Below are 13305 nucleotides of genomic sequence, written 5' to 3'. Positions count from 1 at the left end.
TAAGTGGAGAAATGAAACTGACCAAAGAAATGAAACTACTCCTCTCAGGGTTACCCCCTCCCAGCAGAAAACTCTAGGCCTCTAAGTCTGACCTTTTTTCCTTTAGCTTCTGTAGGCCTCAAACCTGCACAGTGGTTATTGTGTCAGATTAGGACTGAGGAAATCTGGCTTCAATTGCTCACTCAACCATGAAGCCCACTGGGTGACCTTGGGCCAGTCACTGTCTCTCAGCTCACCCAACACACAGGGTTGTTAGGCTAAAATGGCGGGGGAATAGAGAACCATCTACACCACCTTGAGCACCTTGGAGGAAAGGTGGGATATAAAATAAGTAATACCTTAATGCATTTGTGCGTAGAGGTAGGTTGGTCGATAAAATATATAGTGGATACTTGAATAATAGCCATTTTGTAAGCTACTGTCTGTGAGAGCTGGACTATAAGGCTGTGAGAGCTGAGCGCCGAAGAATTGATGGTTTCAAACTGTGGTGCTGGAGAAGACTCTTACGAGTCCCCTGGACTGCAAGGAGGTCAAATCAGTCAATCCTAAAGGAAATCAACCCTGACTGCTTATTGGAAGGACAGATACTGAAGCTCAAATATTTTGGCCACCTAATGTGAAGAGAAAAGTCACTGGAAAAGACTCTGATGCTGGGAAAGATTGAAGGCAAAAGGAGAAGGGGATGGCAGAGGATGAGATGGCTAGATAGCATCACCGATGCAATGAATATGAACTTGAGCACACTCCAGGAGAGAGCGCAGGACAGGAAGGCCTGGCATGCTATGGTCCATGGGATCACGAAGAGTCGGACATGACTCAACGACTGAACAACAACAACAAAGTTACTGTCACCCACCCCAAGGATTTTCCTTCTCTGCTTATTTATTGTAGAATATTTGTATACCACTTCCCATTTTAAAATCTCTAAGTGGTTTACAACAAATTATAAAGCAATACATCATTATAATAACACAAGTTAATGGTTGAGAAAAACCAGGGTAAACAAATAAGTTTTAATAATGGTTGAAAGCACATGATTGTCAGTGCCTGATGTATTGAATAGGGGAGGGCATTTCAGAGTGAGAGGGCCACCACAGAAAAGGCCCATTGCCATGTTGCTGTCAGATGGGACTCTGCAGGATGTGGCACAGACAGCAAGGCCTCCCTTGATGATCACAGCAGTCTAATGGGTCATAGGGGAGATGATCTTTCAGGTAATCTGGTCCTAAGTTGTTTAGGGCTTTATATGTCAATAATAATACCTTGAACTTGGCTTGGTAGCAAACTGGCAGGCAGCGTAGCTCTTTCAGCACAGGTGTTACATACGCATGGCACAGCACTCCGTTCAGCAGCCTCTCTGCAGCATTCTGCACTACCTACATCTTCTGAACCAGCCTCAAGGGCAGCCCCAGAAAGAAAGCATTACTGTAGTCCAGTCTCGTGGTTACCAATGCACAGTTCAGAAACAGCCTGCTTTTTCTTACTCCTAGGTCTATATATCTTCTGTTTGTCCTGTCTTCAGGAGTTATTTTCAGAATTTTTGTGACATGGCTAAATTGTGTCTCACAACAGTCAGTTCTCTCTTTCTCTCACCTCCCCCCCTTTGCATTTCTTTTAGGTTGCATCATTCTTGGTAACTCAAGTGAGAAAAATGAATGAGAGCAACAGCAGGAAGTACCAGTTCTATGACAGGAGGATCAAAAACCTGTTAAGGAAGATTCACACAGACAAGGAAAAGACAGAGAAGAACCATGGCGAAGTGAGTGAAATTCTCCCTGCCCAGCCTCCACAGTGTTGACCATCAAATTTGCCCAAGCCCATGCCTGATCACTTTTTGGCACATGGAAACAGCAGGAAAAGCCTGCCCATTTGGACTTGTAATTAGCTGACTAGCATGTGCTTGTAATTTACAGAATGGGCTGGCAACAGGCAAAGATAGAATTTTCACGGACTTTGTGTGCAGCTACTGTGTGACCACTGACTGATTTTAATGGTACAAGGAATTGTATCTATGCATACATGCACGCACACACAAATGAAAACTCTGAGAACAAGTACACCTTATTGCTCACCAGCATTGCAACTTAGCGACTAGGGATGCTGGAGAAATCCACCACGGACCTTAGTGAGGTCAAATTCCTGGGAATCCAACCTGTGGAGTCTGCAGCGGATCAGCTCTCTCTGCCAGCGCGTCCTCCAGATTTTGTGTGGCTTTTTAATGTTTAAACAGGGCAACATATGCCAATTGTGGCCACAACTAGTGTATTTTGGGCAAATTACGTCTGTAATCAGCGTATTTTACACCATTTGCGGCTGTAAAGTGCTTCGTTATACGTAAATTGCAGTTGCAATTTACGTATAACGAAGCACTTTATGGCTGCAAATAATGTAAAATACTCTAATTTACGGCCACAATTTATGTATAATGAAGCACCTTATGGCCGCAAATGGTGTAAAATGTGCTAATTACAGCTGTAGTTTGCCCAAGATATGCTAATTGCAGCTGCAATTAGCATATCTTTCCCTCTTTAAACAGAAAAAAGCCGCATGAAATCTGGAGGACGAGGCACAGGCCCTGGGGAAATCCACTGAGCCCCAAGCGGGCTGGATTTCCCCACAACGGACTACCCCCGGACCAGGTGTTGAGAGGTTTGTACATCCTTATTAGTGACACATATTTCTTAACTGTTCCAATGATAGTTAGCTGAGCTGCCATCTGAGGTGGCCTTTGAAATGTTTTGAGCAGGATATTCTCACTTCAAAGCTCAGCTATTCTCTGGGTGGCCTTAAGCAAACCACTACTTTTGTCCCACCAATCTATACAATAAATGTCTACTTTACATGAGTGTTGTGAAAGGATTTCTGAGATGATGTAGACCACTTGCCTGTGCGGTATTTCCCTGTAGCCTCCTCCTAAATAGTATCATCCATTAACTTCTGGAACTCTATAATTATCCTTGCACTTTCTATGGAGCAAGTATCCCATGACACCTTCACCATATTGCTGATCTTTTACTGCTCTTCTTACATCATAAAAGATCCTTATATTGTGAGCTCTGTGTAGAAGGATGGGTGGGTGGTTTCGGCCCTGGATGTCTTCACCCTCTTTTGAGTCATCATGGTACTATCCTGTTTAAAATCCAGGAACCAAAGCTCCAGATTTGAGGGAAACTTCAGCAAAGTGTCCCCTGGGGGGCCCCTCCCTAAGGAGGGGCACCCCATGACATAGGAGGGAGCCCCAGCCCTGGAAGGTTTACCTGGTGGTAGCAGCTCCAGAAGCAATGCTTCAGTTCTGAAACTGCCATGGGGGAAGTTGGGTCTGAAGCTCCTATTTGTATTTCCTAAACATTCCCCAAACAGTGCTTCGTTGGGGGCATTATGGGAAATTTAAAATGGCAGCCCTCAGACTCAGCACTGAGCACATTATTGGAAAAACCATTTTGGGGCCCAGGACAGACATTAGCGGTGAGGCCTGATCGGGTCCTGGAGCCTTGGTAGTTGTCTGACAGCCTTGAACAAATGCAGGTGGTAATAGCCAACTGTGTATTGGAAGAGAACAATGATAATATATGAAGCCACCATTCACAGACTGACACAAGCCTTACTAAAGAGGCAGCTGCAGCAGTTGCAGGATGAGGTCAGTCACAAGCAGGGCCAGCTCTCTGGCGGCAGATTCTGGGAGGTGGCAGCAGGATGTTGGAGGGGAAAGCTGTGTGCCACACAGCCTATCCTGTGCCTCATAAGCTGGCCTGCTGCCTGCAAGTGCACTGCTTTCTCATAGCTAGTGTTAAAGAAAGTTTCAACTAGCAGTCCAGTCAGCTTTTGTACATGGACTGGGGAGAGGTCACCATCTTGTTCTTCACCTCAGGCAACAAAATCTTAGGAGATCCAATTTGGTCTCTCCTAGCTCTGTATTTTTAAAATGATTTTCCTCTGTTCTGTGTTTATCCATTGGTAAATTGGTACTGAGATGGACAGTGGAGAGGCAGTCCTTTTTTTGTTTCCCTGGAGTCTGTTCTGTGTGGACATTTTCGGGCCTTAGGAGGGCTAGTCATGGGCCTTTCATGAGATTGAACTTGAGCAGCCATCCTTTGAGGCTCCTGACAAGCTGCTTGGATAAAATAAAAATCTTTTGTTATATCTTCTGCGAATTGATAGTGAGAATTCCTGCTTGCAACACAAGTGTTTTCCCCCACATGAACAGCAGGGGGAGCACCTGCTTATTCTATCAATTCTAGTCCAATGCTACCACTTTGGTAGTTATATGATGGAAGTGATTTTAATCTTCGTCACTTTGCGTCACTCCTCTCCTTTGCCACCTCTGCCTAGTCTGATGGAGGTGGGCATACATAACAATAGAAACTTGGAGGCGAGAACCTTTTCTAGATAGAGTGCCTGATTGCTTCCATACGCCTTCATGTTTGTCTGTGCATGTATTTAGATGTTCTTACCTGTGTGTTCCTTCTCATCCTCCCCTCCCCATGCTACCGCCTCCATCTTTCAGCCCTCTAAAACAGTGAAAGTCCAGGCTTCCCTGTTCCTAAAGGACTCTCTGGAAGTTCACTTAACCAATGGAACCAAAGCTGCCGATGTCCTGAGACAGTTCCAGAAGAACCTCTGTCAGAATGGCTGGAATATTGTCAACACAGTCAACTTGATCAAATGGTAACAGCCCTCCCACACTTTTCCTACCTATAAGCAATTGGAATTTGTAATCTGTGAGACCAGCAGAATTTAATAGAAGCTGTGTTCACATGGCGGTACTTCAATCCGTATTTGTCTTTTCCATGGCTGGAAAATGAGTGCCTGGTGACCTCCAGATGTTTTGGACTTTAACTCCCATCAGCCCCAGGCATGGCCAATGGTCAGGAATGCTGGGAGTTGTAGTCTAAAACATCTGCAAGGCACCAGGTTGGGGAAGGCTGGAAAATACTTTTTTTCTTTTTCTTTTTAAAAGATGGTTCTGGTATTCTGTCCTAAATTAGCAGTAATCACACACGCATGCCAATAGTGTAAAAGAGTCTCAAACTAGCTTAAGTCTATGGCATGTGCCCTAAATGCAGCTTTTAACAACTATTCCCTCAAGGGAATACTGGGAACTGTAGTTTTATTGGTGGGGGGAGGCGCCTGGTGTTGCTAACAGGCTTTTCAGTATCCTTGATAAATGATTGTTTCCAGGATTCTTTGGGGAAGCCATGACAGTTTTAAACAGTTGTAAAACCACAATATTGTTCTAGTGTAGATACACCCTTGGTGTAATGTGTGAACTGCATCTGCATATTTTGCCTTCTGAAATTTAGGCATTTTTTATGAGCAGAAAACATTGTCTGAGGAAAATACGTTTCCTTAGGAGGAAAGGAGTGAGATGCTAAAAAAAGAGGGGGAAGCTGCTTTAAGAGAATGGTAGCAAGTTAAACCTTCTGCAGGAATTTTTCTACAACTGACAACAAATCCATAACATTTAAGGATTGTACAGTCCACAGCAGCCTTCCTGCACATGTTGCTTTTCAATTTAATTTCTTGATTTAGCACATGATAAAATCAAACTGGCTTGTCCGGCTTGCGGGCTTCCTATAGCCATCATGCTGCCCTCTGTGCAAACAGAGTGCTGGACTAGATATCTCTTTGACCAGATCCAGCGGGGCTCTTCCTATGTTCTTCTGAATATGAATACTGGTTTTTTTGGTGTGGTGATGTGTTCTGGTACTCAGTATGTATGGCAACCAGAGCACTGGTCCCACCTTGAGGGAGAAGGAAGGGACTAGAATGAACCAACGGATACTCTTGCCTTGGATTGCTACGCTTGAAAATGTTCTTTGTTATTTGAACTGCCAAAAACAAATACAGAAGAAGAAAAATAAGTCTCAGAAATGCCTTTTCTGAAATAATCTCAGGGCCAAACTGAACTTAATGGCATCTTTGTATTTAATGTGCAGGTTTTGAAAATGCAAATTGCATCAGCTGAGGTGGGGGTGGGGGTCAGACCAGGCTTGAATTTAACCTTTCTTCTCCCTGCTGCAGTCCTGAGGAAAGCCCTTCTTCTGAACCTGGTATTTGCATTGGAAGGAGATCCTCCTCCTGCTGGCACAGTTGTCCTGCTTGCCAGACGATTGAATTATATCACTGTAGCTAGGGATGTACGGATTTTGTTAAATCTATTCTGTGTGTGTTTCATGGATTGTTGTCCACTCCTTGACTGATTTGGATTTTTTGTAGGAGAATTTCGTTCTACTTGCGCTCATTCACATAAGCACTAATGCACAAGTGTGCAAGTTCACTAATCTGCATTAACTATTGCAAATGTTAATGCAGATTTACCCAAATATCCCCAAAAGTGGAAACAAATGAAAAATGCACACATCCCCCCCCGCCCCAATCCACAGTTTCATGCTTTAGCCTGTGGGGGAAAAAGCAAATTTTTGGTCGGTGTTTTTTTTCTTTGTATTTTTGTATGACTAAATTTGTGTAGAATTCCTGAAAAGTTTTTTTTAAAAAGGTCCACAAGTTCACAGAATCTGCATGACTCTGAAAAAGCCGGTCCACTGTGGAACCCATTGAATACATAGAAACCCGAACGCATTTGAATCTGTTGCAGATTTCTCCTGCATCCCTAGTTATAACCTTGTAGTGACTGCAGTTCCCATGAACCCTGTGGACCAAGACCCAGAAAATGGTCTGAATACATGCGGCTTAAGCAGGCATGGCCCTGTAAGCTGCCTAAACTGGAGACCAAGGCCCTGAGCTCCTTGAAGGAAAAGTGGGAATAAGCATAATAAATAAAAGACCAGTTACATCATGGTTACAGTTTTTGACTGCGACCTGAATCCGAGTCTGACTTATACAAAGTCTTCTTCTTGGGCAATTTGTATTACTATTTTCTTCTGTTAGTATGTTCTATATACAGGGAAAGTAGTTTTCTTGCTTCTTTCAGTAAATGAGCAGCAGAAAGTGAAAAATGAAGGGGACTCCTGGGCACGTCACGGTGGATTTGAGGCATTAGTCCTTAATACTCTATTAACAGCAACTACCTCCACTTGGGGATGCTGCAGTTTTTCCTTAACACATTCAAGCATCTCTGGAATTGACTGTTGAGTTGAGCTGAATGTTGTTGATAGACATTGATTTTTTTGTTTTAGTCTTTTTATTTTCTTTTTGAGAAGCCTTTGCTGGGACTTGAGGGTATGACAGAATATCTACACCACCTACCTAAACTTGAACAGTCATTCCCTCACCCTGGGCATCATAGTGTTGTGAGTGGGAGCTAAGGAGTCTCTGAAAGAGCATTCTGTGAATCCTTACCAAGCTACAATTCCCAGGATTTTTTGGTATAAAACTGGTAATCATTTATCGGTAATTTAAAACATCAACCCTAACATAGCACAACACACACAATGCATGGGATTGCTCCATCAGTCTCTCTAGCAGGACAGACCATTAGCCTACTTTCCATACGTGGGCTTCATAGTGGGCTTAATCCAGTGTTGGCAATCCGCCAGCTCTAAATAGGTTGCAGTAGCAGGAATGGCTGTTCGTGCAATGGGAAACTAGCGTTTGCTAGCGCAACCCAGGAAACTAAGTGAAACGATCACTTCCAGAATGGGACAGATCAGCAGAGCTCCTTTCCTGACTTGTCCCATTCTGGAAGTGGTAGTTTGGGCTAGTTTCCTGGATTGTGCTAGCAAGTGCTACTTTCCCGTTGAGCTAGGAGTTCTTCCTGCTAGTGCAGTGGCAGCACTGGGTAGTGTCTAGTGACTTTACCAAAGCATAAAAGGATGCTGGCCAGAGTTTTACTGATCTGTACCTACTATACCTTTTTACATGAGCTGACCTCTCTAAACTCAGACCTCTCTATCTTTAAATCTAGGGTAATACAAATAAGATTTGGTTGTCTTCATTTTGAAGTTGGTTGTAACAGAGTTTTTTTTTGTTCCGTTTGTTTTGCAGTAATGGTTCAGTGGATTCAATGAACTTGCTCCTTTATGAAGTTGGTGGCAACATAAGTATGTGAATTTGAAACGCTGGTATTTTATTTTTAATTGTGGGGAGTGTGGACTAGTGAATTAACAGGTGAGGTCGTTGGGCAGCAGAAGTGAGGAGCTGCTGTAGAAACGAATTGGATGGTCAGCAACTAGGAATGAGCATCCTTAGGCCTTGCAGAGCCAGAAGGCAACAAGGAGCTTACTGGGGGAATTTCCATACAAAGCTTGCCTAAATCACATTCCTAGCCTTGATCATTTGCAAATCTCTTTTTTTCATTGATGCAAATGCACAATATCCCAACTATATCTGATAGATGGGAAGATAGCCTTACTGTGGGGAAATAGTAGTGCCACACTTCTCCTTCTTTCCTCCTCCTCCTCATGTGTGTGTACACACGCGCGCACCCCCCCCAACTTTTTGAACATTAATTAAATATAATCTAACAAAATGTATGTGTACATGGTTGTGTGTGTCTTAATTTTTGTAAACTGCTGAGTCATCGAGATGAGGTGGCCTATAAATGTTCTAAATAAATAATATTAAAAGGCTAATGGGGATGAGGAGGAAGAGGTGTGGGTATCTGTTCTGCTGCATTTTAAAAAAAGGATTATTGAACACTCCCATGTAGCAAGGGACTCCAAATCTTTTTATTTCTCCCTCCCCCAAAGTTTTTTTTTTTTTTAAATGATGTGGCAAATCAGCAGAATATTGGCATGTCTGGCAAGAAGTGTGATTGTATCCTTATTTTTATCACAAAAGTACCCAATGTTTCTTTATTCTGATACTGGCAGTTAACTGCTCTACCTATGACACATACGCAAACCTCTGAGCAAACATGTTTTTTTATATAAAAGGTTGCAATGTGAACTGCTTCTTGTAAGGCTGGGTTTACCTTTATGCAGAGTGTGTATCAGTGAAGAGGACCAGACCCTCTGAATGACACTGCTGCACTCTGGGAGCTTGGAGCTCAGGAGTCCTTGCCACAGTTGCCACTCGCTGCTGTATCATAAATTAGTTTCAGTTTACCTTTGACCAGAATTGCCCCAGTTTGTACCTCCTGGAACCAGACACTGACCTGAACACAATCTGCAATTGGTTTCCACGTTCCCAAGCTTCTTGCAGAACAACAACAAAAAAAGAGTTTCAAAAATGTGCATGAAAACATGCATACTTTTGAAAAATGTATACACACTTCAATCAATGTGAGAATAATGTGAACATCTCAAAGATGCACACAATTGATGCATACATTTTGAAAAATGCACACAGAAATGCACAAATTTTCATGTGAAGAAAAAAGCAATGCTTACAATCCTATCCTGATATGAGTCAGAACAAGCTTTGAGGTGGAATTTGGAGAACCTCAACGACCTTGAGTTTTGCTGATTCTCACATCCCTATTCCTCACTACTTCCTGCCCTATCCAGTCCTTGATGCTGTCCCTTTCTGTTCAGTGGTGGAGCATGTGAGGTCCCAGCTTCAATCCCTGTCATCTCCAATTAAAAGGCTCACTTAGTGAGGGATGAGAAGGCCCTTTGCCTAAGAGCCGGAGAGCCATTGCCAGTGAAAGTAAACAGTAATGGATGGACAAGTAGTCTGACATCTAATGGACAGCTTCCTATGTCCCCCACCTGAGTTTAGAGGAGTGAGATGGAGCTAATAGTCTCAAGAAGGGGAGGAGAACTGAGGTGAGGACATGGCTTCTGCTCCCAAAGTTGCTCTTGGTGAGTGCCAATTTCCAGCTCCTCCCAAGTCCATCAGTAGTATAATGTTGAGAACTTAATCTGATTCCATCATGAGCCTATTTTTTCTCTCTGCTTTCTCCACAGCTGTCATGACAGGTGCCTCCAGTACAGGGCAGGGGTGTGAGTTCAGTGGACAGTGGCTGAAATCTTTTTATTCACTGGGGACCATTTTTTTCTTTTTCCTTTTCTTCACTTGTAGCCCAGACAAAATAGGAGAGATGTTTCTCAAAGCCTGGGTGCTATTATTAGGGAGTTTATTCAGTCATTTGAAATGAATGCACATATTACTAGATACAGGACAGGTTAATAGGTTTATAACTTTGGGACTAATTTTTTGAAAAATGCTTTTTTCCCTCTCAACAGGTGAGCTTTGCCTGGACCCAGACACATACCTCTTAGACCTTTATCATGTGAACCCCCATGCAGAATGGATTATAAGGCCAAACCCGTCTTTTCCAAGAACGTTCTAGGAAGACTGGCGGGGGAAAAAGCATCCAACCACAGATTATGTTAAAACAAAAAGTTAAAGGGGGGGGGGGAATCTCAAGCATTATCTATGCCTGATTTTTTTTTTTTTAATGGAACGACAAGCTGTAGTAAAAGTAGCAATTCCTTTTTCAAAGTTCGTATGAATTTGTAGCCAATGGAAGAAGAGAAGTGTGTATATGCTGGCATTAATGCATGTAGTAAAGAAATTCCCGTGAGAGCTGATGAGAAAGGAAGGATTAAAAAACAAAAACAGAGAGCCACATCCTTGAAGGAACCAATGGCAATTATCTGACTTTGAGGTTTGATTCATTTATTGGTGAGACTTAAAGCCTCACATTGGAGGAAGGAGATACCAGAGTCTCAACAAGCTGTAGTTGGTTAACACCTGGTGATATTCATAATGCAAAACTGCATTTTTGGATTAAAGCTTCTTGGAGGGATGTGGGTTTTTAAAATTTTGTTTTGTTTTGGAGGGCTTAATTTATAACCAAATTGCCCAGAGTGCAGGAAGAGAAAAAACATTTTGCATTTGAAGTTCTGCCTTCAGAATACCGTTGTCCAAGCACAGTGGGGGTGAAATATTAACTATGCAGAACTGTAGGTGTAGAATGTCTCCTGTGATGCATTCTAACATTATAATTCAATACACAAATGTGTATTTGTGCATGTGCATGGTGTTGCTGGGCCTTTTTTTTTAAGCAATATGCTCCAAGAACATCTTCCTACTTGACTACACTAAACCACCTCAGTATTACTCTTTTAATGAAACTCCTCTGATTTTCAAATTGGGTTTTGTATCCCTGTCTGGTTGTAATATTTTTTCCCAGTTTAAAGAAATGCCAGGTAGAGACTTCTCTTCCTTCTCCATACCCTTAAGTCTTTTGTTATATCTAAGACAATCCATGAACACCTGAGCCATATGATGTTTAGTTGATATCTGTTGTTTCTTTGATACTGCATTTTTTTTAAATAGTATGTTTTTATTTACCAAAAGCCTGTTGAATTTGTCTAGGTTGTTCTGAAGAATGTTATGATTCTGTAATGTCCTTCCTTCTGGTATCCTCAACTTCTCTTCTTTTTTAAAAAAGCCAAAATAACAACCTAAACGTGCAAAAGATTTTTCAAAAGCAGTAGGTTTAGGTACCTTTGTTTGAGCTTCCAACTTAAGGGGGCCTATTATTTTTGAGACAGTAGTGGAGCCATTTTAAAAAGAGTATGTCATGTTGCTCACTTTTAAGCAATTGATGTGGTGACTTGGGGAAGCTACACTCTTTCAAAAATAGTCTCTCAGCCAAAGATCACAGCTAGTATTATTGGAAGAACAAAATAAATAGGAACAACCGAATATGTACTGCAGGAAGTTTTCCCTCCTTTGGACATAAAAAGATTTAGAAGAATTCATTTTTGTTAGCATAACAAAGGAATCCAAGCTCAAAGAGACTCACTACAATTGAATGTAATTTTGTGTATTACAGCCTCAACACCTTTTTGGGGGGAGGGGGGATTACCTTTGAATTACCTCTCAACCATTCCTTTTTAACTTAATGACTTGTTGGGTGGTGATGCAAAGGTACTTCTCTAATCCTGGGACTTTTTTAAATTAAGGGTAGAATGAGATATTGCCCAAACCTGTGGCTACTGCTAAAAATGTCAACTCCATGTAAACAACCCTTTTTAATGTCTAGTAGACCTTGCCATCAGGTCCTGGTAATGTTACAGTATTTCTTCCCACCTTACTAGTGATAGTCAATATGGGGAGTGATGTTGAAGAGTGGTAAGTTCCATTAGGCCTTACACATAGAGGTGGGAGGATGGGTCGGGACATTTCACATAGATGTTGTTTTCAGCAGCTGCTGCTATTGCTGTTAACCTAGTTCTGTCCAGAGTGAAGAAAGAATACCTCACCCCACAGAATATCATTTTCCAGCTTTGCATTTCCTGTCTTCTGTATACTCCTACTGAAGAAAGGATAGATACAGGAGTCCTGGAGACCATCAGAATGTTCTGGAAAAGTGCAAATGAACTACACAGGATGGATGAGATATTTACGCAGATGGGAATATCTGTGTGTCAAAGCCTAGCTGGAAATCAGAGTCAACGCAGTTGCCTGCAAACCCCCTGAAATATATAAGTAGAGCTTGCACTGTACAAAATTAATCCCATGTTGGTGCATCTGTGACGAAGTACTGTATATAAAAGTTCCAACTTTTGGAGCATACAGGTTTGCCAAGCAGAGAGAGGGCTTTGATCCAGTGTGAGAGACAGTACAAGGTGCCCAGAACAAGTAGTATTGGGTAAAAGGTGTTAGTTTGGGTATTTATGAACAGCCCAAGGTACAATAGGGACTAATTCCTACTTTTACGTATGGGGGCTGTCTTTTCCTGCCAGCAACTTTCAGATTTGTACTTAGGGCCAATCTGAATGAAAAGCATGGGCATGAAAGGAAATGACAGACTCCTCAAATGCTAACAAATCAGTGTGAAGTAAGCATTGTGGAAAACCATATGCAGGAAATGCATCTTGATACAAATGGACTGTAGCTGTAACATATGAGGGACAACAATCTGTAGCCCCAACTCTCTCCATAATATTGGTATTCTTTGAATGATTTCAGTGTCTTTTGTCTTTTGTGCTTGACAGCAGTTAAAGCAGTGAGACATAAAATGTAAAGTTCACTTGTTTGTTTTTTTAACAACGGTTTATATTAATATTTTAATGCTGTATTTAAAACAGTTAATCAATAAAGAATTAGACATATTTCCCAAACATCTTCCCTCCTGTCTTATACTGCATGTTGTCAATTGCTGGATTTCTTTTTGTCTATAAAAGTAGTTTTACTGAATCTACAATGGGAGAAACAGTGGTTTTGAACTAGACAAAGAGGGGTCATATCTGCAGTAGAATAGCTTGAACAGCAAAAGCATTTAGTAAGCAAAGTCTTTAAAAAGGTACAACAAGGAATTGAAAAAATAGTTTTGGAATCCTTTGTAGGTCTCAACCAATAGATTTAGAATAGTCCACAAAACATAGATGAATGAACGCCTTCATCCAATATTTATTTTTATCTGAAAAATGTGTGTGCCACTCTTCA

General features: G+C 41.8%; 1 protein-coding gene across 4 annotated transcripts in view; it reads left to right on the top strand.

Annotated features, from left to right (window-relative positions):
- ARHGAP40 (Rho GTPase activating protein 40) overlaps positions 1–12977 on the top strand; it is a 90350-nt gene extending 77373 nt beyond the window's left edge. For all 4 annotated transcript variants that reach the window (XM_084848376.1, XM_084848377.1, XM_084848375.1 and 1 more), the window contains 4 exons: positions 1619–1759; positions 4505–4665; positions 7945–8000; positions 10089–12977. In XM_084848376.1, the coding sequence (XP_084704502.1) occupies positions 1619–1759; positions 4505–4665; positions 7945–8000; positions 10089–10195 (465 nt within the window). In that variant the 3' untranslated portion in view covers positions 10196–12977. The remainder of the gene's footprint in view (positions 1–1618; positions 1760–4504; positions 4666–7944; positions 8001–10088) is intronic.
- The last annotated feature ends 328 nt before the right edge of the window (positions 12978–13305 follow it).

This window comes from Heloderma suspectum, chromosome 4 (assembly GCF_057233095.1).
Source record: "Heloderma suspectum isolate Gila_16-S chromosome 4, 16-S_ref, whole genome shotgun sequence".
In the NCBI taxonomy this organism is placed as follows: domain Eukaryota; kingdom Metazoa; phylum Chordata; class Lepidosauria; order Squamata; family Helodermatidae; genus Heloderma; species Heloderma suspectum.
Note: the sequence above shows the minus strand (reverse complement) of the source record. Positions and strands in the feature narration are given on the sequence as shown.